The 27,734-nt window shown below is 39.7% G+C and overlaps 1 protein-coding gene across 4 annotated transcripts in view; it reads right to left on the bottom strand.

The window, feature by feature from the left end:
- Positions 1 to 27,734, bottom strand: part of RNF38 (ring finger protein 38) — an 89,886-nt gene that overhangs the window by 28,014 nt on the left and 34,138 nt on the right. For 2 of the 4 annotated variants that reach the window (XM_052701184.1, XM_052701182.1), the window contains exon 2: positions 395 to 465. Coding sequence is in view for 3 of the 4 variants with exons in the window: in XM_052701182.1 (XP_052557142.1) it covers positions 395 to 465 (71 nt within the window). In the remaining variant the exon portion in view is untranslated. Of the gene's footprint in view, positions 1 to 394; positions 466 to 7,873; positions 8,447 to 27,734 lie in introns of those variants that run through there. The other 2 variants (XM_052701180.1, XM_052701181.1) reach the window with 2 other exon arrangements.

Raw genomic sequence — 27,734 nt, 5'->3', positions numbered from 1 at the left:
AGCAAAAAAATCAGCTCAGTATCAAGTAAGCTGCTTGCAAAGAGCAGGAAAATAAAAGCCTTGCAAAAAGTCCACCAACCTTCCAAACTGATGAAGTCAGAGCAGAGCACTGCAGAGCAGAGCAACTAGCTTACCTCGCAGTTACAGCAGCCTTGCTTTATCGACCCAGAGCATCATTTGGCAGCGGTGCTCAGAATACCAAGCAAAAAGAGAAACACCATCCGTTCACTTACTAAAAGATTGTCCTGAATCAAGTGTATTTTTAACACAACAATTCAAAGCAATTCTTAAAAATGAGCACTATGCTGGCATAGCAAAGACTTTATATAGTAAACGCAATAAATAAAAAAGACAAACATGGATCTTTTGAAGGAGAAATTTATGTACTCCTCACCTTGTCGCCATCATCGTTGCAAATGTGATCTTGATGGATTGACTGGCACTGAAAGGAACTGGCGATGCTACCTGCAAAAGAAGGTGGGTAAAAAACTTGTTAAAATGATAACGCAATGATAAAAATACGGACAAATCTACCAGCCAGATTTTTTTTTTCCCTTCACACAGAAGAAGGGTTTAGTTGCCAAGTCTGACAAGTCATGCATTTAATTCTGATGCTGGAATAAGCATCAGAGATGCATTTTGTACAGTGTGCCAGCAATAACTTCACAGATTTTTTTCCCAAACATTTAAACAGAACAAAATTTGAGCTAGTTCATCAATCCAAAGCAAACATATGCTTTGGATTGTATAATACCATAAGCACACACGGAGAGAAGCTACATGTTAAGGTGCTGTAGTCTTGCTCTGTATCCTTTATTGAAGAAAATGTTCAGCACCCTGGTTAGCCACAGAACAGCAGTTTCTCTCTACTAAAAATAAAAGCAGATTGAAAATTCCAGTATTAAAACAGAAAAGCATTGCTCTTATCCATCTTATCTGTAGTGGAATTGCTGCCTGCTTAAGGTTTTTCATCAGTTTCATTATGCCACGTTCTCTGCATGGTACAGCACACTTCTGTAAAGACTCATCCCAGTCCTGAGACTTCTATCCAAGCAGAGAGACAACCTGAAGCTAGACTGTATCAACACAGATTCCCAAACATGTGCTTTTCCCTGCTCAGAAAGCAGAGGAGTGGGGTAACCACTACTCTTGATTTTGTACTTCCCACAAATACTGGGTGAAACAAAGCAGAAATAAAGTAAAATGCATGGAGAAAGAAAACAACAACCAACAACCTTATTGTAAAGGTACACTATTTCATTATGTTCCTCACAGAATAAACATAGAAATTTTCTCCATGGGTTTCTAAATGGCCTTCTGTTACAATTCTGAAATATGATTAATCCAGTTCTGTAAGATAGATAAGGAATTCCATGCATCATTTTTTTCATAAATCTTTGCAGCTTATGGGATGGACAGCAGTCAGATCCTTCAAAGAAGATGCTTATTTACAGAATCAGGTGGTCTGCCACTAGGCATGGCCAGTCAGAGAAAGCCTCCAAAATCACTTTGTAATTGGGGAGGGAACAGAATTATTCACTCCTTATTGTCATCACTGCCTCAGTGTTAAAACTTTTTTGCTTTTTTCCCCCCCTGACTTTTAAAATAGGATGTATAAAATGGGAAAAGCAGGAAAATTAGTTTCTTTCTGCTCCACAGCAGCAAGAACAGATGTGCTTGAGGAAACGCTGCACAGGCAGCATCCTACCAGCCAGCAAGAGCACACTGTGGCCTATGCACACGTAGCTTCTGGATGTTACTCATCATGACCTCGAGCCAATTCACACCGTTTTAGGCTTGAATCACCCCACTTGCAGACTAGTCAGCTTTAGCACAGATAGTGGGAAACAATTCATGTCATGGCTACATGTAAATACCGTCCCAAAGGTTACAAGTTTCATAAAACAGCAAATGGTGTTAAGGTTTTGATAGAAAACCTTGCACATGCTAGCTGGGCAGAGACAATGAGACAACTCACTTAGAAGCTTTCTCATTCACTTAGATGCTACTTTACTGAAGCAAAAAGTTTCCAGTTGAGCCACATGTAATGCACAAGAGAACTCAAATCTACCTCAACTTTATTCAAAAGAATAGTGCACCCCCTTTTTTTTCCCCTGAAAAACACTATTACAGCATATGATGCATCTATGACTACCTTGTTTCCATATCTGCATTTTTTTCAAACCAGACAACTGTTGACAGCTTCTAATGTGTAAGAGTGCATAATGGTATCTTAACAGAAGTTGAGTGTTCACATATTACAATTCATAAGCTACAGAAATTTCTTAAAAGAGGCACTCTGGGAAGATCCCAAAGGCTACATAGCCTTTGTCTCTGTTTGGCTCTCCAACCCAGAAGGCAGTAAATTTAGTTTCATTTTCAAAACAAAACACAAGGATCAACACTGTTATACTGAGTGCATACCTACAGCTTCCTTCCACCTTCATAAATTAGGTCTAGGAGCTTCAATTGATAAATACTTTGCAGAGGTTTTGTAGAATCTTGTTATCTCTGAAATTAGCTAAAACCACACACTTTTAACTACTAGAGCTGCAAATGGACAGAGTTCTTGTAAGCACGTTGTTTGGTTATTTCCTCCATCTCAAGACAGTTACAAGTTGTGGAAACTGTATATTCTCGACAGCATGAGACTCTCCCCTGTCACCAAGTTTCCCTGGTATTTACAGTACAGAATACTGCTTCAAAATAGGAGATTTCATTCATATCCTTATTAATTCCACAGTTCTGCTCCCAAAGGAAAAAAAAAAAGTACCAGAACAATGCATGAACATACCACATCCTTTTGAAAAAAAAAAACAACAAAAACAAACAAGAACCCTCAAAAATTTCAATTTAAATTACTAATTAATTACAGTTAGTACAAATAATGCATTGCTAAAATAAAAGATAACAAAAATGGCACCAGATGCTGCAGTCTTCTTTTTGGCATCTCTTAGTACCAAACTAAAAGCCCAACTCAGCAGTCACAGCCCACTGCAAACTGCATTTGTGCTCCCAAGCAGACTTTGCACTGACTATAGATTCATGCTTTCTATAGGTATTATTTTGGTCTAGCAGGTTAGAATGAAAAAGAAGAGTCTCATTAAGAAAACCTATCACTGAATTTTTGCATGTAGATGTGCTTTCAGATGCTGAAAACTCAAGTGTTATTAAAAATATAGCAAATAATATAGAAATCTGAATAATAGTTTTGGCATCACTGTGTTAAAAACTGCTCTACAGCAGACAGCAGCAGCAGCAGCACGTTCCTCTGGGTCCCTAATACCATGATGCAGTTGCCGAAAGTGAAGCAATGCTCCTGCAGCCAGCCTGTCACAACTACTGATTCTTACCCCCTCTATCAACCCAGGACTGACTTTTAGAGTCCATCACTTCATGTTCTGAAAGGAAAACCTGACATTAAGCACTGATCCTATTTATTAAAAAAAGTTCAAATTCAGTATCAGGAAAACCAAATCCTTTAAGCATATATTGTGTTTATTATGGTTTTCCGCAACCCCCCATTCAGTTTTAACATTGCAGCCAGCAGCTAGGGAGGTAATTTCTGACACCAGTAAGCACCAGGGAACAGGAACAGTTAAAAAAGCTAAGAATAATGTTTCCAAGTAACTGTCCACAATTACCAAAGACAGAATTACAGAAAATGCAACTTATGGGCAAAACTGTTTCCAAATCTTTGTAACTTATTACTAAAACAAACAAACAAACAAAAACACAAAAACAACAACAGCAACAAAACGAGAACAAACAAACAAACAAAAAACCTGCAGAAATATGCATGATCTTTGACAGAATATTCTCCAACCATAGTAAAGTCCGTGTTAAATTATCTCAGTTAAAAAAAAAAATCTTTGAGTTTGAGGAACAGCAGAATGACAAGGCGGTAACGCTGAAGTTACCACAAGACTGAAATTATGTAACTAGGTATGCAAGCACAAACAATTTGCAATGTGAGAAGTGTTTCCAAAAGAAGGCTCAGCAATACTGGAAATCGGGCAGGCTGGCAGATTAAAATACTAGAAATATATTTTATGTAAAATTCCAGTATACGCACATGGATTTTATTTTAAAAATGAAAATACAAGCTTTGATCATTTTGTATCCCCTATTTCCACAAATCACTTGGAACTTGCAAATTAAGAGATTCAAGTGCAATATTCTTGAAGTCAAATCAATCAAACAATAGCAACAAAAAGCTCCCCAGCAATTTATTTAGAAGTAGTATAATTCAGTTGGAAGAGACTTAACAGAGAACACTGAATCCAACTGCTTGACCACTTCAGGGCTAACCAAAAGCTGAACTGTATTGATGAGATCATTATCCAAACAGTTCTTAAATACTGAAAGCCATGGAGTTTGAACCACTTCCCTTGGAAGCCTATTTCAGTGTTTAACCACCCTCACAGTAAACGTTTCTTAATGTCCCATCTGAGCCTGGCACTGCTCTGTGCCATTTCCATTCTGACATCAGCTCCCAGCAGCAGAGCCCGGCACCTTCTTCTCATTGAGCTGCAGGGAGCAGAGAGATCAGCCCTTGGCCTCTTCTCCAGACCTGGCAGCCCAATGCCCCAAGTATTCCTCACAAGATTCCTTTTGCCCTGTCACCAGCTTTGCTGCCTGTCTCTGCATATTTCCAAGGACCTAAATACCTTCTTATATTGTTGAGCCAAAACCTGCACATAATATTCAAGATGTGCCACGTCAATGCAGAACATAGGAGGAGAATCACCTCTTTTGACCAGCCAGCTGTGCTGTTTGATGTACCCCAACATACGGTTTGCCCCTTGGCTGCCCAGATACAGCTCTGTCTCGTGCTGAGCTGCTGTCACCAGCACTCCCACATGCCGTCCTGCTGAGCTGCTCTGCAGTCACTTGTCCCCACCTGTGCCTGTGTTTGGCACTGTTCTGTCCCGCATGCGGAATGCAACACTTTCCTTTGCTGAACTTTGTGCCACTGCTGATTGTCAGTGCCCCAAGTATCTACACCTCCCTGCAAGACCTCTCGTCCTTCCAGAGAGTCAGCAGCACCACTCAGATTAGTGCCATCAGCAAACTTCCTAACTGCATTCAGGTTGTGCATTCATTTACCACTGCTGTTCAAGAAACAAATACCAGTAACACATTTAGAAAGAAAAAGACAGCATGCTACAACAGCCTTCCACATACTTCCAGCAGAGGCTAACAGTGTGCAGCAACACAGAACAGTTTACTACTCTACTGTGGTATAGTCAAACTACAAATAATTACATGTAACAACTGCAGCACCATTAAACCTTCTCAATAGACATAATGCCTTTTGTTTTTGCTGGAGATCATGATGTACTGAAAACAAGAACATACATTCTGAGAAGCCAAGTCATCTGAAAGACATCAAATATACACAGGAAATAATGCACTAAAGAGAGAAAGAAGCAATAAACCAAAACATAGAGAGGAAAAGATCAGTGGTATTTAGACAGAGGGCATTTTCTGACTGCAATAGAACCAAATGCAAAACACATTAAGGCAAACATGAAAACTAAACTAGTTATTTTCACAGGGAAAAAAAATCATTTAATTTCCAACTGATAATTTTGGATAAAAAAAGGCATTAATTCAACTCTGCAAATTTATCAGCTAAGAGTCCAAGATGAAGAGTTCTGTTGTCAAATTACACCAGGCTTGCTCAAGATCTCATCAAAACTTCTATCAATACAGATATAATGACTGATTAAGATGTGTTGAAGTAAGGAGCTGCTGGCAAATTTCTTTTTAGTTGGCCGGCTAACTTCTTCAGAGAGCGTAGCCAATTAAGAAAAATAATAATAATAAAAAAAAACTTCAGACTCATCACTATGGAATGAAGTCTCTACAGACTTCTGGCCTACAGAGGTCACAAGAGTTCCAGAAGAGTTTCTGTGTATTGCTGTAAGAAGAGAGAACAAAGAAGTTATTATCAACTTTAAGTTTCAAGGTGTGATGTTAAGAAAGACAAGTTATTAACTGCGCAAAACATGCTAATCTAACTTCCCATTTGATTTAGACCTTTGCAAAGCATAGGTATTTTCCCTAGGAATGTTCCATGTACTTTATCGAGATTTGGAATTAATTCAAGCTCAGTATCAAACTCAAAAAACAAACAAAAAACAACCACTGCAACCTGTTGCAGTGCATCAGCCATAAACATGGACCTTACATTACACAAGGAAAGCAGCATGTGCTATTCTTCTACAGATGTAATTTTCAAGAACTGTGATCACACACACAATGGCAAATTAGAAGTTAGCTTAGACAGCAGCAGCAACACAGCTGCAACAGTACTGCTTCCACTGGTAAATACAAACCTGTAGGGAGCCTTGGCAGCCCACTGCTCTTTATGCCGTCACAATGACATTTCAAGCAAGTACGCATTAGTAAGGAAGAAAGGTATCTATACTTTTTTTTTATTGTACTCAGCTGCTCTGTAAACTGAGCCACAGACCACCATTTGCAGTTAGTAGTGGATACAGCAATGATATCTTTTGCTACTTTCCACCTTCCCCCCTCCCCTTTTTCTTCTTGAACATAGTATTCCACAGTCTTTGCACCTACTCCTGGTCAATTATTTATTAAAAACCTAAAGCAGAATAGAAAGATATTTTTATATGATGATTTCTTAGCTCTCAAGAGTTTACAGATGTTCTGACTGCCTTGCACCTGTTATCTGGCTGATGTCATGTACAGTCATGTACAGGCATTCCTGAAGATGGCAGTGGTAGTGCAGTCCCTTAGATGGGACTAGCAGAAGCAGCAGAGCCAGGAAGTTGACACAGAGATCAGCTACAGGCTCTGCTTCACAACAGTGCAATCTATGATGTTAAGTTATGGATTTTTTTGTTGTTGTTGTTGTTTTTGTGTTAAAAAGGTAAAAAGGTAGCTTTTAATAATTCAGTTAAGCTTTTGAACTATTTCGTTTCTGAGAAACAGACATCTTCTCCTTACACTGAGAAACCCTGAAGGAAGGTGAATTACATTTCATTCCTGTGTAACAAAGGCCAACTGAGCCTGAGTCCGAAAGATAACCTCAGCAGCTTTCTACTCTGCACCACCAAATAGTTGTGACTGTGGTTTAACAGAAAATGATGCTGGAGGACAGAAAGAATATACGAACCAAAGTACAGTGCCTCGATTGCAGTGACCAGATAGAACTCTGCTGAACTACCTTCATAACCCCAAATCTTAGCCTGTACATCAGACCAACACAACACCTGTGGGTAGCAGATCCTAATGCCACTAAAAGGAAGGCTTTAATTCTGCTTGAAATATTGTCTCTACTACAAAACAGACAGTGGTAATTTTGCACCCAGGGCTAGATCAGCGGCACCACATTGCTCTCTCACTCCTTCTTCTTCAAAAGGACAGGGGCAGAAAATATGATGGACAAGGGCTCAGGGTTGAGATAAGGACTGGGAGATCGCCCATCACTTACTGTTATGAGCAAAACTGACTCAGTTTAGGGAGATTAATGTAATTTATTGCCTATTTCAAATAACAGACTAGAGCAGTAGAATTAAAAGCAAACTAAAAACATCTCCTACCTCCATCTATTCTCTTCTTCCTTCTGCCTCCAAACAGCACAGAGGATGGGGACTGCATTTGGTTCATAATGCTTTGTCTCTGCTGAACCTTCACCATTACTCCACCCTTGCTCTAGCATCAGGTCCCCACAGCCACAGGATGCTAGCCTTCCTGATCTTTGAGTGCTCTCCACACACTACAGTTCTTCAAGAACTGCTCCAACATGGCACTTGTGATGCAGACCTTCAGTAGAAGACTGCTCCAGTGTCGTCGTCCCCCGTCCCCCCCCAGTTAGCAGCAGCTCCCACCAACTCACCTGTTCTACTGTGGGTTCCTTCATGGGCTGCAGTGTGGAGATCTGCTCCGCTGCGGTCCTTCCCGAGCTGCAGAAGAACAGCCTGCTCCCCCACAGTCCCCTCCATGGGCTGCAGAGGAACAGCCTGCTCCCCCACAGTCTCCTCCATGGGCTGCAGAAGAACAGTGTGCTCCCCCACAGTCCCCTCCATGGGCTGTGAAGGAACACCCTGCTCCCCCACAGTTCCCTCCATGGGCTGCAGAGGAACAGCCTGCTCCCCCTCGGTGCCCTCCATGGGCTGTGGAGGAACAGCCTGCTCCCCCACAGTCCCCTCCATGGGCTGTGGAGGAACAGCCTGCTCCCCCACAGTCCCCTCCATGGGCTGTGGAGGAACAGCCTGCTCCCCCATGGTGCCCTCCATGGGCTGCTGGGGGACAGCCAGCTCCCCTACAGTACCCTCCACGGGCTGCTGGGGGACAGCCTTCTCCTCCGTGGTTCTCTCCATGGACTATCGAGAACTTTGGCTTCAGCAGCTGGAGCTCCTCCACTCCTTCTGCACTGACCTTGGCGGCCGCTGGGCTGTTTCACTCCTCTCTTCCAGCTGCTGTTTTGCAACAGTTTTTCCCCTTTCTTATATATGCTCTCAGAGGCAACACTAGCGTCGCTCATTGGCTCAGCTCTGGCCAGCAGCAGGTCCTTTTTGGAGCTGGCTCTTATCTGAAGTGGGGCAGCTCCTCAGCTTTTCTCATAACACATTTCCCCCACTATTAAAAACTTGACACATAAGCCCAACACACAAACTGAAAGTGGGGAAATAATGCCAGTAAGACCCCTCAATAAGTGAGAGAGCAAAGTTATGCAAGCCACTGTGCATAGCACCTTGCCAAATGTACTTCCTTGCTGTGGTGTTCAGGAGATGCAACTATTAGGCCTAATGCCTCATAGTTGCCGTCTTCCTATGCAGCATTCAAGCTGAATTTTGCCACAATTGAAAGCAGTCTCCCCACTGTGGGAGTAATAGGGCAATTTGTGAAAGCAGGTTTACTCAGGCTCACAACTTCTAATGCCTCAGTGACTATAGCCTGAAATTATGTTGGAAGACCTCCAAGAGACAACAGCCATTCAGAAAACTTCACAGCAGCCACCCCTTCAGCATTGCCAGTATCAAGACAGGGTATTGAGTAAGGCCCTTCAAGTGATGGCTTATCCTTGTATATGTATACATGCACATATATCTATGTATAAAACATATACACTAAATCTAAGACATTTAATGAGAAACTTCAGCTTTCCCCCAGTTAAATTCTACTTCAGTCCCTTTTTCAAATCAAAGTGAGACACTGTTCCTGACATTGCCTTGAATCCAGGAAAAATTATCAGTTATTTTGTAATAAGTGAGAAAAAGAGCTACGCTCCCTAGCTACCACAGGAAGGGGATTGCTTTCCTTCTAAACCCACACATTAAACTAATCAGCAAAGAGAATCATCAGATTCTACCTAACTTGTGGACTGTTATAAGAAAGAATCTACATCACGACTGAATGCCTTGCTTCACGCCTGTCAAGATGAAGCTCACACAATGCTAGTCCAAGGAAAAGAGGTGGGAGTTCAGTGCTTTAAGTTCACTCATTTCTGAGCTATGGAAAGCATAACTTTGCTTAAATGAATGATACCAACTGATACACTGATTACATTTGCTTACCAGGAATCATTTGAATATGCCACTTATACTAATAAAATGAACTTTATGTAGGATGCCACTGCTGAGCTTCATTAACTTGCATGATTCAAGAGAGTTTTGTAGTGAATGCTAGCAGATTTGCAGGCTGGAGTTCACCGAGTAGCAAATGCATGGGAACAACTGAAATCTGAATCAATTATTCCTTTGATAAAACCTGTGAGTTGAGTGGAGGATGTGTTCTCATGATACAACCACAGATGTCCAGCTCACCTCTGAAGGTTCAACAAAGATAATCAAGAGGTTAAATTCTCTGTGATCCAAGAATCTTGTCACAAAGCAAACTAAAACAACAAACAAACAAACAAACAAACAAAACAACAAACACCAAAACCAAAACAAAAAAGACACATCCAAAAAAAAAAAACAAAACAAAAAGCAATCAAAATAAAACATTCCTGTAGATTCCTGTTACTTGCTAGTCAACAATATTCCTGTTTACAACGTACTACTTTTCTTTTCTTCTAGATGCCCTCCTAATTCAAAAGCCTTTCAAACCGAGTTTTTAAAAAGCAAACAGAATATTTCAGAATTACACAGAAGAACACAGTCCTTACTGTTAGCTTTTTCATTTCAAACATTACTCAAATTCTATTTAGGTTTTAATGCAAAAGTATTGAAGTTCATATTTCTATATCTTTATAGTGCACATGTAAAAGCCAGCAACATTTTCCCTAAGGTATTCGCAGCTATGTGCTTTGCTCTGGTGACCAGCTTTTCCTGCTTGTTCAAGGAGCAGCTCAACAAGAAGTCACCCATGGAAAACATTTACAGCAGCCATAAATCTTCAGGAAATTAAGTTAATGCAGAAATACTTTTACACTCATAAGCACAGTGCCCCAGCTTTACTGGTAATCTTGGTACTTAGAATATCAGGAGATGAAGTGCAACTGATGAAATTACACAGCAAAGTGTCAATAAAATTCTGCTAGCATGTGTCAGTCTGGCTTTTAATACTATAAAAAAACCTACATAAAGCAGAAAGGTCAAAGCACTACTTGGAGTCAAATAAACTAATTAATCTTAGAAGCTGAAAAGAGGAAATCACCTCCTGTTCTGAGGATAACCTCTACAGTGTGTGGATAAAAAGGGATCTTTCTAAAGTGATATCATATATAATGATTAATTTGCTTTTGTAAGGATTTTCTAAAGAATAAAAATCACAATTTTATATGTATTAACAGTACATAGTGCTCCTCACAATTCCTTTTCAGATTTCATCCTCTTAACAGCAGTGTATCCCAGGCTACCTTAATACTAATGCTTCTGAAGACTTAGATGTCTGAGCTCTTGAGGCACCTAAATCTAAGTTACTTTTGTAAAGCAAAAGCTACCTGAAATTTCAAGCCATTTGTTTTTCCCTATTTGTAACTTGATCAGTGAATGGATTTTCTCAAAATGCATCTTCTCTTGAAAATTTCAGTAAGGTTGAAAAATCGAAGACTGCTACTGTAAACTGTATAGGAACTCACTTCAGATACAGTGAGTAGCGTGCTTGCTTTCTTTTAAATTTATTGTTACTTTTTTCATCATTACAAAATCAAAAACATTGACCAAAAAGTACAGAGGTACAACTCTAGATATTAACCTCTAAGCTACACAGGCTTGTTGCCTTCCTTCTATTTCTTTATGGAATCTCTCAAAAGACTAGTAAACCCATCACTAATTTGCATAGAAATCCATCCTAGTCTGGAGAAGAGCCCAGCAGTAACTTTTGCTACTGTTGTCTGCCTCAAGCAGCCTTTAATCAGGATATGAAACAGTGGTCTAGATTAGGCATTTGTTATAAACTATTTCCAGTCTCCTACTTTTATGAAGAATGGATGCAGTGAATTACTGGAACAAAAATTTCAAATACAACTCAATTTTACCGTGTTTTATGTTTTTACTGCCTGTTCAATCTAGCCATAAAGTAAAGATAACCACTGAGGCACTGCTTATTTTAAAACTGACCTTGCAAACATTTGTTTGAAAGAGGGCCAAGTCTGAAAGCTTGCTTTCTTGAAGTTATGGGATCAAGCCACCTCTAGGAAATAATTTCAAGGGAAAGTTCTCTCTCGGTACAGGTTGTCTCCTAAAATGGGAAACTCTGAATACAATTAAAATTAGTCTTAGTACGGAGAAGCTAGAATTAGGTAGCACTTCATTACCCCATAGGAGCTTTCTAAAACCCCAATCCCCTTCCAGCCGATGAAGTGTTTACCACCATAACTTAGAAATAATTGGGGGTGACCTGCCAGGACAAAAATGAAAAACTTGATTTATATTTGACGGGCCATGAAATAACTTCCTCTTTTCCTGTCATTTTTGATCTTGCTCCAGGGAGTGAGCATTGTTTTCACAGTGTTGTTTCCAAGAAGGAACCATATTCATGTTCAGCATTTTACTTTTGCCTTTTCCTCCTATACCTGCAGAGTAAGGTCACTAGCAGCAATACCATAAAAATAAATAAAATAAATAAAAATAAATAAAATTGTTTGTAACATATTTTTTCCCTGAACAGTTTATGTTATAAGGATAATACACAGGTTACTTGGAGGGAAAATAAAAGATTTAGAGCACACAGATTTTTTCTCAGTCCTGCATATGGTAATAGAGATACTAATTATTCCACACTGTTCCCCCAGGTCTGGAAATATCATGTCTCTGTGTCACTAGCTGTTGACAGGGAGAGAAGCTTTCCTAGGAAATCTCAAATTCCTTAATCACAAATGGGCATATTATGGTAAACAAGGAGGCAAAGATCCTGAGAAAATAAAAGATAAATATATTATCAGCATAGCTGAATGTTTCTCTGGAAAACCAGATTCTGCTTTTTTTAGGAGTATCACTCAGTAATCAAATTGCATCAACTTTTACACTGCAGCAATTCTGTGTTAATTTGTTGAACCTCTCTCGGAGGGATGCTGTAATTCCTTCTGACTCTATTTTTCCTCCTTGTTTTTTAAAACCAAAACCCATAACCACATATCTCATCCCATCTTACTGCTCCTTTTCCAGCTGCTCCCCTAAAACCTTTGGTCAAGGCATCTCCACAGCCTTCAGATCCTGTCACTACCTAGATCCCACTTGCTCTTGTCCAGGCTGCAATCAGCAGCAAAGAAAAGGACTCCCACACTGTTTAGTCTCAACTGGAAGGACAGAAACAGGTTCACAAACATCTCAATTTCAGCTCTGGTGCAAATATGGTACACACAGTCATAAGATGGAGGTTAAAAAAATTATCTGCCAACAAACAAGCAGAAGGCACCACATTCATGGCTAGAAATTTCCAGCATTTCTGAATTCTGATTTTTTTTTGTTTTAAATTTTATTTGCTTTTAAAGGCTCTTCTGTTCTGTAATGGAAATGGATTTCCAAGAAAGTAGTACAACACAGTAGTACAACATGTTATACTGGAAAAATTCCATCTAATATGTCACAATTTGGAAAATAAGCTACGAACAACTGAATGCTATCTTGTACAGAAAGCCATTATACTTCTCCAAGCTCAGCTATCAGGGATTCAGACACATGCTTCATCTACACAAAGGACTTCTTTTTTTTTTTTTTTTATTTAAGTAAAATGACTCACTCAGAACTCTCTAGGAGCTTCAACTTCTAATTCAATTTCAAAAATAATAAAAATATAAAATAATAAAAAATAAAATTAAAAAAATATTTCACTATCTTATCTTTTCATCATACCTCACTGTATCTATTTGAAAAGGTAGCTGGTCAACATATAATACAAATGACACCAAACACCATATTCTGCCCCTCCAAACTGTTCATGTCATTACACCATTTCATTGTTCTGCAAGCAGATAAATAATTTTATATAGTCCAGCAATCCTAACAGTCAAAATAAAACAAACCAAAACAAAAACATCTGAATATGTGCTCTAAAAAACCACACATACACACTAGGAGAGAAAAGCCTCCAGGGCTAGATAGACTTATTTTTTCAAGTGTCATGAAAAAGCCTTGCAATGCTCCATTGAAGAAAGCAACCTTTCAGTATGTTTTTGTCATTCTCTATTTTTGTACACAGTTGCCTTGTATGTACTAAAATACAAAAATCCTTTGGCCTACCTTTCCTGCTTGCAAAAGTTACGAAGTCTGAGTAGGCTTGCAAATATTAACATAGATACTGTTGATACACATTCAACATCCAGATTACAAACCTGTCAGCTATGAAATGGGTTAGTTTCACACAACAGTGCAAATGGAGAAATTAAACAAAAATTTGATGTTTCTGTTTATTTTGCTGTTGTTAGACACCAGTACTTCTAGTAAGGGCACTCTGGAAACTTGTTACCTAACAAATACTCAAGCTTAGATGGATAGCTTGTCTAAACCTACATGTTGTTTCCCTGCTGGTCAATACTGATCTGTCAGGAATTATCGTAGAAAGTAATTTTTCCTTTTTTTTTTTTGCATGCCCTGTCAACTCACAGCAATCAATAGTCTACCAATCTCTGAGTTACAAGTGACATGTGAACAGTTGTCTAATATGTCTAACAAAATCTGATGGATTCATCCCTCATGAATTTGTCCAACTGTTTTCTGGGACACCTCATTCTCTGCAACAAATTTGAACTTCATTCGGATCTTTCTTTCTGATAATCCCTGCATCTTCCAAAACATATCTTATATTCTTAACAATAGTCCCTGAAGTTCTCAGCAGAAAAAAAAATCTCATTACAATCATGAACAGACTCTCGACGTAAGCAGCTGAAGTCATGCAGAACTCAAGCTCTGAAGTGTGATAAAGGAGCAGTCTGCATTTTAATTCACATCATGGTTATTCAGAATTAACTGGTTTAGAGAATTCTGAAAGCACCAGAATATCCATCAGAGATTTCATTTACATTTTTGCCAAGCACCTGCTCAAGCAGAAGCAGGCTGTACTGCACACATCCATTAAAGTTATAAAACAGCCATGATCAAAATTAGCAAGGTGGGTAACACCAAGGCTAAAATTAAGGTCCCTTTTTTGTCTGTATATACAGCATATATATATACAGCTTATATATGCAGCACATGGACAGACTGATTCACCTGGAAGATGTCTCATGAAACCCAGGAAGAGACTCACAACAACACAGTTGAGACTGGAAATTCAACTTTCCAGTCTTTTAAAGCATAAGATCACTAAGCTCACATCCATCATCATTGCTGGATTATAATATATTTTTTAAGTTAAAAATCTGATACGGTACATATTAATCCTGAAGTTTGGCATCAGTGAAGCCTCTGGAGGAAATTCTTGGCTAAGCAAATGAAGTCAAAATTGTTTAGGGTGTCCTTTCAAAAGCTGTAGCCTTTTTTCCCCTCCTTAAAGTGAAAAGAGAGTAGTTTAACCCTTCAGAATAATGAGCTACTTGCTCAAAATGATGAGACTGTAGGAGAAGATGGGCTAATTGTTATAGATTGAAAAAATAAGGCAAACTGTATGCAACTTCTAAATCTAGAAATTCTACAAATGCTATGTATGGAGAACAAATTTGCAAGTAAGTTTTGTTTTCATTTTCCTTACTTCTCTAAGCTGTTATATTTTTAGCACACTGACATATCAACATGCTTACTTCCAGGAGTGCTTTAAAAAGCTTTTAAACTAGATTTAATTATATTAAATTTCTATTCAACAGCAGCCCAGCATCAATTACAAAACAAAATATAATCTTATCAAGGGAAAAAAAAACAAACAAACCACACACATAAAACAACTCACAGTTTTCCAGAAAAATAAGCCACGGAACATAAGAAGCCAATAAAGTGCTAGCTACATAAATTACTCAAATATCCCTGTAAGCTTTCACAAAATTTATTCAAAAAAATTAGCAAATAAATAACAAAAGCTATGTTTGGTTGGAAATGTCACGGCTATTAATTAGCAAGAATCAATTCTTCAGTATAACACTCAAAAAATTAAACTGAAAAACACCATTCAGATAGAATCTGGCATCCTACTTGGCAATTCAAATTAATTAAAACCAATGCAGCCTAGCTTTTGAGAGAAGGATTTTTTTATTTTTATTTTTTTTTATTTTATTTTATTTTTTGGTGTGCTGGTCTGAAGGTTTTGTTTGAGATTTTGTTTTTTTTCTCTTGAAAGAAGAAAATAAAGCTTGCACACATTGGTGTTTATTGCTTTTCAGCTGCAAGAAGTATGTACAAAGCTTGTGATTTCATCCCCTGACTCTGTGCACTTCCATTACTGACCAATGTGCTTCTCCATTAGCTGGTGTGTCCTAACAAGCTGGTCCAGCTCTGTTTAACTGAAACTCTCCCTGTAGCCAGGGCTGTGGTCCAGGGGCAGTCACACAAATACCACTGTAGGAGCAGGTGTGTCAGAGTGTCAGATACGTGCACGGTATCTTCTGGCACATTTGAAAATGCGTGTTACGCAGCTAAAACGTGCCCTCATCCACAGGCACAAGGGGAAGCATTTATCTATAAATTATGAAGCTGTAAAATGTAACTGCATTGCTTCTTGGAAATGCAGAACTAGTTGCTAATTTGTTACTGGGGTTGGACTAGATGTGCAACAAATAACAGCCAACATTTCAACGGAGCAGTTATCAGAGCTCTATGCGGCCACAGGCTGATTGCTAGAACAGTACACTTACAATGAATGTAAATGATTCAGTGGCTCAGATGTTTAATTTGAAGGTGCTCTCTCTCTGAGCTCCCTTGCAGAGGCCCATCCTATGCAGCTGTGCAGGACCACGCACAGGACACTTGCTGGGCCTTGCTCTGCATCTCCTACAACTCTTAGGCTGAGATACAGGCAGTGACCAGAAACACATATGACCAGCAACTCACACAAAGTCCTGGGACCATGCCACTGCTTCCTCCACTGGCCTGCAACACACGTACATACTGACTCCTGAGGCAGCAGCACAAATGTCTCTCTTAGTGTCAGTGGTCCTCCTGGCACTGCTCAGCTCCATGCTCAGCAGGGACATCACCCAAAAAGCTGGCCTAAAATTACCAAGCATGGCCTGTAAAGGAGACTGTCTCATATACAACTCTAAGCAAACTACAGCTACATTCTCTGGTATGGGAAAAAGAACATTCCTGCTCTTTTCTAACCTACTATACAGTGGCACAATACAAGAAGAATGAAAAGAATAACTTAACCTATTATTTGTTTTGCATGCATCAAAACTATGATCAGTATAGGGAAAACTTTAGTCTCTGACCTAAGGATTAAATCCATTTTGATTTTGTTTATAACCAAAAGGAATTTACTAACATAAATCCCCCTTGATATAATGAATACCAATTTGTCACTGCATTATCATGGTTCCTTGGAAAAACTGAAGTGAAAGACAGCCAAATAGCAGCAAAGCTGAAATCCTTCATTGATGAAATGCTCATAGCATGAATCTGCCTTTAAACATTTCCTAGTACTGCTGTGCTTAGCACTGCAACAAAACCAAAATGCACACCAGGTGATGTTTATCACATGTTAGGCAGCTCAATTTTTATTTCAAATTTTATTTGTGCTTTTATTTCATCTCCCATCTTTTTGAAAGTCTGTCCTACTTGGGAGCTGCCTGAACACAATGTGTAGCTTGACATAAATTACAATTTTGAGATCATTATTTCACCATCAACTTTAAAAGGACAGGACAAAACACATGAGCATAAACTTCAAAAAAAACAACAAAAAACACCAATACCGATGTATATGGTATGTTTTAAAAGAAGACTTAGGGTAGAGGGAGTTTTTTTAGACACAAGACTGAAACAGTTTTTATTGGAAAAATGTGTTGTTGCCCATCTAAGGCACTGGGGACCTGCTTTCACAGTTACACCAGAAAATACACACCAGCAGGCCTTTGTCATGCAAAATAAAATCTTGTTGATTGATTGTCCAAATACAACTATTCCTGATTGCATTCCTTGACTCTAAGCCCTACTTAAAGTACAAGCACTATTCACCATTTATTAAAACTGCATGAGCTAGCAAGGAAAATCAGAACTGAACACAGAGCTACCTACAGCTGTATGGTAAAAACCTACTGAAGAGGCTCTTCTCAAAAACACCCTGTTGCCAAATAATTCACAGGTAGAGATTTCCTTTTTATTCCCTGCCCAGATCACTGAGATCATTTCAAGGCATCTGCAGCAAGAGCTGAAGAGAATGAAGAACAACCAGAGGCATGCACACGCTCGCATGGCAGGAGGCCCAGCCCAGGACAGCTGCAGACACTGTGCCATTAGCTTTATCGAAATTGCTTGCATGTGTACACAGGTAAAAACAAGTTGCTGGAGCCACAGCTCTTCCTTCACCATCTAGGATAAAGTGTGTGCTTGCCCACATCTGTTTCTACAGTTTTATGCATTCAGGGAGGCATCAAAATGCATTAAAATGGGCATAAAACAAATCCTGGAAAAGTCCTCTTTGCTTAGATAACTGACAGTAAACAGTCAAGTAAAATTTTAAGATTGTGTACATATAATGGAAATGAATTAGATTATATTATTGATTTAATGACCCAGAAATTATTATATAAACAAAATAGCTGTAGGAACCAAAAACACTGGTCAAAACCATTAAACCTCTAATACTTGGGCTCCTGCAAATCAAAATATAATGATGCTTTAAAATTAAAATAAAACCCAAACAAAAAAACAAATGGCAGCTGCATTTCCCTGGGCTCTGGCCAGGAATGCCAAGATTCATTGCCTGCACTCTGTTTTTACCACAAAGCACTAAGCTCTGCCATGAGAGAGATTATAGTGGGAGAGTGCAGCAATTACTTTTACTACAGTACTAGTAATGGGAACAGTTGTTAACAGGTTTCTTGAAACCGTTGATTCTGTCTTAAGATTTGAGTTCAGGAACCAAATATTTTCTTCTCCTCCATTTCTTGTAGAATTGAAAACAAAAACAAAAACCGACAAAACTTATCAACAAAAACACACACATCACAGGAAACCTTCTCCCTTTCCCAAGGGAAAACTTTTCCCACAAAAGATTCTGCCAGCTTCTGGCAATCAGTTCTGCAAATCAGTTGCTTAACCTGTTGGAAATGTGGCACGAACAGCAGCAGAGCAGGAAGAAAAGCCAGAGTCCTCTCTGCTGGAGGAAGGTTCTCAGGCAGCTTTTTAACAGAATCAAAGTAAGGCATTTGGTTCCACCTCTGCCACCTCTGTTTTTACTGTCTGACCTGGTTGTAGACTTTTTAGATCAACATTTGCAAATAGCAATCCTTGCTGTAACAAAAAGCTGAAAAGGATCCTTATTTTTTGAAAAATGTCTGTTTCCATTAAATAAGCATCACACCACTCTGAGTCTTCTTTGATTGCTGTACTGTTCCCTTATGCAGAGAACAAAACTGAATACGCAGCCACACCAGGATGGTACTGCACAAAGATCCCATTCTAAGGCACAGTGGAATGCAAGGCATTTACCATTTTTGGACAGGGATTTGGCATAAAGGGTGTATACAGTCTATTGGTCAAGAATAAGGCATGGTCCCATCACCAGAAGGTAGCACCACAACACAGAGCTCATCTACAGAATGACCAAAAGCAAGGTGAGCCACAAGGAGAATTTCAGAACAAGGTGTTCCCTGCAATAACCCACTGACTCCATGAGTGGGATATCATGTCAGATGTTACACAGACACTCCAGCCACTATTTTTAGGCAAAGGTGGCAGAAAACAACTAGAAACAGACATGGGCAAAAAAATATTGGTGTAAGCTGGTCACAGAATTCAAGCAAAACCAAAGTTAAAACAGTTTTCCTGGGGGACCCCACTGTAAACTTTTCCAGGCATCTCAAACTCACTGTTACAAGTGTGCAGAAGTCAAACGCTTCCCAGTCATGGCAATCTGTGCTGAACACAGCACCATTCAGCTTGCACAGAGAACATCACCAGCTCTCCAAAAGAACACAGAAGTGTTATGAACATGCAGCTAGTTGTCTCAAATGTGGCTAGCAGATCCAGGAAACTGAAGGCAGTGTTAAATTCAGGCAATAGGTAGGCCAGCAGCTTGAAGATCTGGGCATCACTGGATGCAGTGGTGAGCATGAATAGTGCCACACTGTTATACACTTCCTACAATTGTTCTGATGCACAGGAGCATCTGTAAAGGCAATTTAACATCAGTTAAATTACTTTGTAGCTTCACAACATCTCCAAAAGCAAAGGGAGAATTAAGATAAGAACTGGGGGACTGTGGTAGCAAAGGACTCAATGGCAGGAATGAGAGGCACCTCAAGATCGTTGTTACAAACTGAAGGAACACCTGCCTCAAATATGCCTGCACAAACACAGCCTGGGAACAGTCAGGAGGAAAAAGAACCCTACACTGATACACAACATGATGTGAATGGAACAACTGAGTGAAGCTTGAAGCACTGAGTGCTGTGATGGGCAGACAGATGCTGTTAAAGAGATATGGACTTTTATACAAAACAGCATTTTGGACATAGGGAGCTCTTCCAGGGGACAAGAGCTGGGTGAGATACTGTGAGTCTGAATCAGGGCGGTAAACAAGTCATTTTATCAGGAGTATCCTTCTTGTTGATTTCCCAAGAAGAAGCATTGGTTACACAGAGAATTGCTCTCAATCACAGCACTGGCTCTTATGAAGGATTTTTATCCCTTTGACATTCACAGAAGAGGTAACAAAACAGGTAGGACACACTGGAGATTTGAAGAGCTTCTTGGTACTATATAGGCTAACTAGAAGTGGGGCATGGTTGGACTGGCTATTCAAGAGCAGAGATGCGCTGAGTAAGGACATAAAAATCACTGACAGCTGTAGTAGTAGTGACCACAACACAAAAGATTTCGAAGTTCTCAGGCAGTGAGGAAGTACCATTGCAGGGTACAGACCACTGATTTCAGTAGAACTAACTTGGAGAGTGGCAGGTTCATACCCCTCTGGAAGTAGCTACAAAGGGTAGAGTGTCACAAAAAAGCTGGTAGATCTTTGCAGACATTTCCTTATCTCAAGAATAGTCCATTCCAATACTCATGAAGTCAAGGAGACATACCAGGAGCCAACGAAGGACTAATGGTGGAACTGTACTGCAAAAAGGCAGTGTAAGAGATATGAAAGCATGACAAGACTACAAAAGAAGAATTCAAAAACACTGCCTGCCATGCAGGAATGATGTCAGGAAAGCAGGTAAGAACTAAAGGTATTATAAGGATAACAAAGTTGATGGGATTTTGGGTGATCTGCTTTAGTGGAAAATTTACCTCCCATGGCAGGAGGTTGGACTAGAGGATATTTAAAGGTCCTGTCCAACTCAAACTGTTCTAAAATTTTATGATTCTTACAAGAGTTTCTACTGCTACATTAACAGCGAAAGGCTGAAGGAAAAAGGGGAACAATACTGTTACAGCAGCTCATTTAGCAACAATAGATGTAGATAAGGCAGAGGTACTCAGTGCCTTCTTCAACAAAAAATTCCTTAGAATGTCTGTAGCTAGAAACAGGGTTCAAAGAGGGAAGAATGACTGCTGGCAAACGAAGACAGAGTCGGAGATTACTGCACAAAACTTGACCAAACCTGTTGCATCCAAGGGTTCTGGGCAATGTCAGTAGGGAAGTTCTCATATTTGAAACATCATGGAGATCATCAGAGGTGACTAGACAAAAAGCAGATGTTGCACCCATCTTCAAACAAAGGCCAAAAGAACAATTAGGGGAACAGTGGAATGGTCAGCCTCCCTTTTGTTCTTGGTGAAATCAGAGTGAGTTCCCTTTGAGCACATTTCTGGGCACACATTGAAAGGGAAATACAATTGTTCTGGACAGTGATGGTGAACAGACAGCATCTGCTGGAGTGCAGTCCTCACTCTATTGACTTTATTGAGTTGAAATCTGGAATATTAAGAATCCAAAGTTACATGGAAAGAAACCTCATATCCAAAGAGGTCTTGCTTCAGGAAATGTCTTTTAAGTAGCAAGGTTCATAACAAATTCTGTCTTAGCTGCCAGTCTCCAAAATAAGCCTGAGAGAAATGAGATATGTGCAGGAACTCTTTATCAATTTACGTTTATTTTGTAAGTACCAGGAATAATAAAATGCCTGCTTAACGACATTTCTGATATTGTGTAAAAAATTTATCTCTCATTTCACTTGTGATTCTGGCACCTGCTGCTTTTGTTCCTTCAAGACTTCACAAATGTTCCTCTTGTTTATATTATGACTGGATCACGAAATTCAGTTTATACTTAAATATACTTAATTACTCAACACAGCTTAGTCTGCCAGTCCTGCCTCCCCCCAGACTCTTTCAAATATTGAAGTCAAGCAGAGAGGAACAGTAAAATACACTTTTTGCAACTTCTCTTGCAAATCTTGAAAATCTGTGGTAAAATACATACTAACAGACCTGTGAAGACAAGTTTGAAACAACAGCAAAAAAACTATATGCAGGCTCTATCTGCCCTCTCCCCACAACTGCAAGCCAACTGAAATGTACCAATGACAAGCACCCAAACTGCAGCACGTCTTCTGAGAAGAAAGGGCTGTCTTCTGTGGAATATTTGCAGAAACCCCCCAGAATTCCTTCTGGAGGTCCCTTTGACAGCTCAGGAGAGCTCAGCTGGAGCCCAGAGGCCCTCAGCATCTGGTCCCTGGTTTCAAAGCAGGATGTGAGAACACTCCTTGGCTGCTGACATAGATAATCCCCAGAGGGAATAGGCTTGCTCTCTAGTACTGCACTCCAAAAGTCTGCTTATCTCTCACAACAACATTACTGTCCAGAAATATTCTGAACAGCCTGCAATTTCATACAGGTCCTTTCTCACTCAACCTTTATGTCATGCTGTTCAATGTATCACATAGGCTTAAAACCGCTCACTGAAAACCCATGTTCACTTCACTGAGGACCTAAAGTGCAAAATCCTATCTGAAGTCTGCCCCTTCCTCCCCTCTGCCTAGTTTGCTATATCCAAGAAGCTCTTTGCACACAAAGTAAAATTTGCCAGAAGTAAGAATAATTCTTTTACTGCAGTTTCACAAGACTGATTCCGGCTGTGACACACACATTCGAATTTAAAATTTAAAATTCAATTTTAAGCTTACCTTAGCCTCTGAATGGTGCTATAGGTTCAGTGACAGAGGCTGTAGTGTCAAACACTGGAGACCACACTGCCGAGCTGCTTGAGCCCTGCAATGTTGCAAGCATCTGAAAGAGGCTTTGACTACCTTACAGATTCATTGGATTGGCCACTGAAAGGGTGACAAACCACACTGGTGTATATGTTTTGCAATAGACATCAAGAGAAACCACTTTATCAGTCATAAAACATGAGCAGCTTAAGAGCACCAGGGGCTTTCCCTTCATGGGAGTTGTGAGGATGCTGCACGACTCTCATATGCATTTCAAGCCACAAAGAAGTTTCAGAAGCCTAAAGAACTGGCATTGGTCTGGAAAGTGGATCCTGCCTGGGTGAAAACTTGAGTCTGGAGATCAGGTCTATGTGTTGTCTTTTCAGCTGCATTGGCTTGAAGGAGAGATGATCTTCCCTGTATTAGTCACGTCCAAAACAACAGACAGAACATAGGCAGCAGTATAGAAAAGCCGTGTTGCCAGTATCTGACTTCTTCATAAAGCAGCCATAGATAGGTTTTGTGGTTACTGCAGCACTCATCCCAGAAGCACTTTCCATCTCAGTGTACTCAGTGTGACAACAGTCACACCTACTAGGCACTGTGAGGGAGTTGGACGTGGTGCCAGACAACTCAGTAGATGCAAACACTACTGGGATTGAGACTGCCATCAGCACCAAGCCAGGAAAAGCAGTGGAGAGAACAGGGTATCTGACTGGTCCCATTGCCTGCCACCAGAATACTTCTGAGAAAACATTCACATCACAGTACAGCTGCAAACCGGACTTTGTGCAGGGGTTCAAAAGCAATCAAAGCCCCAAATAATCAGCAGCTGAGACTACCCCACTCACAGAAAGGAAGACACCCAAGCACGACAGCAGTAAGAGTGGATGCAGCACAACACAACGATTTCATACATTATGTGCCAGCAGGATGCATCAACTTTATGAGTCTGTTTGTTCAGAAGGCCATGTTCCAACTGACAGTACTAAGGGTTCATTATATTAGGGTTACTACAAGGCACACCCATGAGTCTCAGCTAACAGTCTGAGTGAAGGAAGTATTCACTATGCTATGCCATCCTCCTTTTTAATTTTATTTCCTTTTCTTAGAGAGGAAAGGGTTGCCGTGTGCACAGGCAGCATGAAATCTTGTAAGCTAATCTGAAAAAAGCCAGCATGTGATCTGGTGGAGCTGAAAAATGGGAAAGAATAGATGAAGTTTGCCCTTTCATTTCACTACTGACAGAAAGGGTGGGGAAAAGGATCCCACACACCCACAATGTCCTCTCAAAAAGTACAACTGCAAAAAAGTTGACACTCATTTACATATGAGACAGCTTATTTTGGACAGCCTCCTCCTGGGTGCTAGACTTCGAGAATGGACAACAGCCATATCCGTGCCTACCTTTGTTTTTTCCTTTGAGTGTTTTTTTTCCCCTCACTTGTTAAAGAGCAAAATACAAGCGCAAATAAATAAATAAATAACAAGGAGAAACAGATGCAGTAAAAATTAAGACTGGCATTCTGTATCTCTCACTCTACCCAGGACAGCAAAGCTGATGGGATGCTTTTCCTAGTAACTGTCAAATGTAATCAAATCTCATTACTCAGAGCTCCAGAAAGAAAGCCCTGTTATTCTACTACAAGTAAAATTATACAAAGTTAATATCTTAATCAGGCTGATTCATTTGGTTAATTTTTTATACCTCATCCTCTTTGAGCAATTTTTTTTCCTGACCTCATTCAAGTAATTCTTTTATCATGATAAAGAGAAGAAAGCAGGTGTCAGATTAGAGTTTTCCCTCACATTATCATACATTGCCATAAAGAAAAAAACTAAAACCACAGATGAACCAGGTACAAGTGTATTAATTAAAGCAACAGAAGCAGGATTTTAAAACATGAAATTAAATCCGTGGTATTCCAGCTGCAGTGGGACAGGTGCTGGGAATCATTTTTACCTTCCTGTCTTAACTGGAGAAACTGAAGAAAAAGAGCTAACATTTGAACCTTGAAATGACAACACTTTCACATACTTCAGATGTGGAAACAAATAGGAAGGGGAATGAGAAGACTTCCATACAGGTAAAAACAGAAATGTCTTCCTCAGCAGTGTTTTAGACCTTCTCTTAAGCCCTCACTACTGCAGGGTACAAATCATGCCTGCAGTGAGCAACCATATGCTCTGCAAATCATTGAGAAAGAGGAGAATGATAATTTAGACATTTGCTTCATGTACAACATGCTCTCCCTCAAGCAATACAGATTCTAATGTGTGATTCATAACCATAAAAACACATGTGAGACTTGCAGGACATTTTGCTGTGCCTCATAAGGAAGGGAAGGCTGCAAATTACCCAATTCTTAGGTAATAATAATAATAAAAAAAACAAACAAAACAAAAAAAAAAAACAAAACAAGCAAACAAAACAAAAAAAAATCCAGCCTAAAAGGACACCCAATTGCATTTGCAAATTAATTATTTGGGAAGACAAGAATCACTTAGGAAAACTAGCCAACATGGTGACTGAAGGGAGCCTACAAGCAGGAGGGGAGTCAACTCTGAAAGGGTAAATAATGGCAGGACAAGGGGAAATGGTTTGAAGTTGAAGAAGGGAAGATTTAAGTTGGATGTAAGGGGATGTTCTTTACTAAGAGTGGTAAGGTGCTGGAACAGGTTACCCAGAGAGGCTATGATTGTCCTGTCCCTGGAGGTGTTCAATACCAGCTTGGATAGGACCCAGGGCAGCCTGGTCTAGTACTAAATGTGGAGGTTGCTGGCCTTGCCTGTAGCAGGGGAGTTAGAGCTTTGTGATCCTTGAGGCTCTTTCCAACCCAAGCCATTCTATGATTCTATGAAAACAACATCTTCAACACTCAAGAATAGCATCTGTTACATCCTTTGCTGTTTAGTGTTTAGGAAAAGTAAAATAATTAGTAAAAAATTAGTAAAAAAATTCAAAATTTGAACGACACAAGTAGACGTGTTTTTCAGGGTTTTCACTTCTCTGAATTTTTATTTAATTCAAGGCAAGCCAAAGCCGTGCCAATGCAACAGCTTCACCATATGGCTGATGGGTCCTTTTCTGCACAAGCACATGCAGCCCATGTCCCAGGTGGAGCAGAAAGCATGGGGACCCTGCTACTAAGGAAGGATAGAAACAGAAATGTAAGCAACCTACACAAAAACAAAACAAAACAAAACAAAACAAAAAGCTCATGTCGTGATGTAGAAATACACTGAAAAAAATGACGGAACACTGAAGTTGATTCCTGTCGCTCAAGACTTGTATAAAGAAGATTTGGGTGTATGACAGGAGCCTGAAAAAACACCTGCTTCCATGCAACAATACCAATTATCACGTCTCACTCCTACAATGTTCTCTAGCGGATGAAGAACTAGAAATATTTCTACATCAAGGCGTGAGACAGATAGCACAAAGCAAGTGCATGCAGCATCCATCTCCTCCAGATCACACCCCAGTTCAATCTGCTCTCTGCAGCCAAAAAACAACATTTTATCTCAAAGCATTACCTTGGAGCAAACCAAGGCAAAACCAACTGATCTCCCCCTCTGCTCATCCCAGCAGATAAACATGCACAGAGCCTTTGCTCAGAATTTTATCCCACATCATTACTTAAGCTTTGTGAAGGGGAAACAATCCTCTTGCAATTGCAGCTGAAGGTGTTTAGAGCTCACAACCCTCACAATGCTTGCTCCATACTATGCAGATGAGCAGCAGCCTCTGTGTTGGTAAGCATCTTGATCTATCCTATTCATAAAATCAGTAAAACAGTCCAGCACTCACACACCCATGAATGACAAAGATGTGGGCAGCAAGCTCCCTTCCTCTTAATTCCCGTTTCAAAACCAGAAAATAGCTACGAATTGGATCTGTATACAAGGGTCGGGCTGCCTGTCATTTGAGTAAAGCACAAAGGCTGCCCATTTCATTACATCTCTCTATAAGAAACAGCAAGAAAACTTCAACTCCTTGTCTTTTCAGCAGTTAAAAGCCTTTCAGCTATTTTGACTCACTTACTACACCTTCACACAAACCATTCATGTCATTTTAAGAAATGACACACAATTTTCTACCTAACCATTTACAAAAGAATGAGTAGAAAACAGCACTAGGTAGTATACAAGCAACTTCACCTCAAACAGCTGCTGAGGAGGGTCTGTGACTGTTCATATAAAAAGGAAAAAATAAATCCTCCTTGCTCTACAGATACATGAAAGATACATGAAAGAAAGACACAGAAAAGTCAGCAGGAAATTTCTGAGGGAGATGCAGGGGTGAAAAGTTAAGATTCCATACCACTGCTGTCAGATACTTCAAGTAAACAAATGAGGAATAATGCTCCAAACTAAAGTTGATTATTTCCAGTGTTACACATAACAGTTCATAGAGAGCAGAAAGAAATGCAGCTTTTAAAGATTAGCGAATAAATAAATACGTACATACTGCCTATCTAACTCAACACCAGGTACACATGCTCAAAAACAAGGAAAGAATCAGAATCAGACTAAATAGTAATGCAGCAGATCAGTATTTAGGACAAAAATCATTCTCTCCCAGGCTCTTTTCAATACTATATATTTTATCTCTAATACCAATGATTCAAGTGACATCTTTTGGACAACTAGACTCTTAAGTCGTTCTAGTGCTATGTCATACCAAAATTGGCATCTCATTTACTAATTCCAGCTTGGAAGCAAGGGCTGTAATCACCTCAGAATTACTATGTACAGTGGACAGCTATGAATATAGATCTTTCTCAAATGACTTCAATTTAGAATGCACAGGGCAAGCCACAGCTTTTCTATGTGAAAAAAATGACAGCACTTAACTGCTGGAGATCGCATGCTTCTCCCATTGGAAAGACAAAGGAAGATAAGAAAAATTTCCCTGATCAATAAGCAATACCTCAGAAAGACTGCTGATCATTCAAATCCCTTCCTTCATATCCCTCCACAAGGATCAACAGGGAACTTTCTGAAAATAATGTATTTTGTTCACATATGAGGGAAGAAAAGACAATTCCCCTTCCTGCCTTCC

The sequence above is a fragment of the Tympanuchus pallidicinctus genome, unplaced genomic scaffold (genome assembly GCF_026119805.1).
Source record: "Tympanuchus pallidicinctus isolate F22 unplaced genomic scaffold, pur_lepc_1.0 scaffold4, whole genome shotgun sequence".
Taxonomy (NCBI): Eukaryota; Metazoa; Chordata; class Aves; order Galliformes; family Phasianidae; genus Tympanuchus; species Tympanuchus pallidicinctus.
The sequence above is the reverse complement of the archived record's forward strand: the minus strand, read 5'-3'. Positions and strand labels throughout refer to the sequence as shown.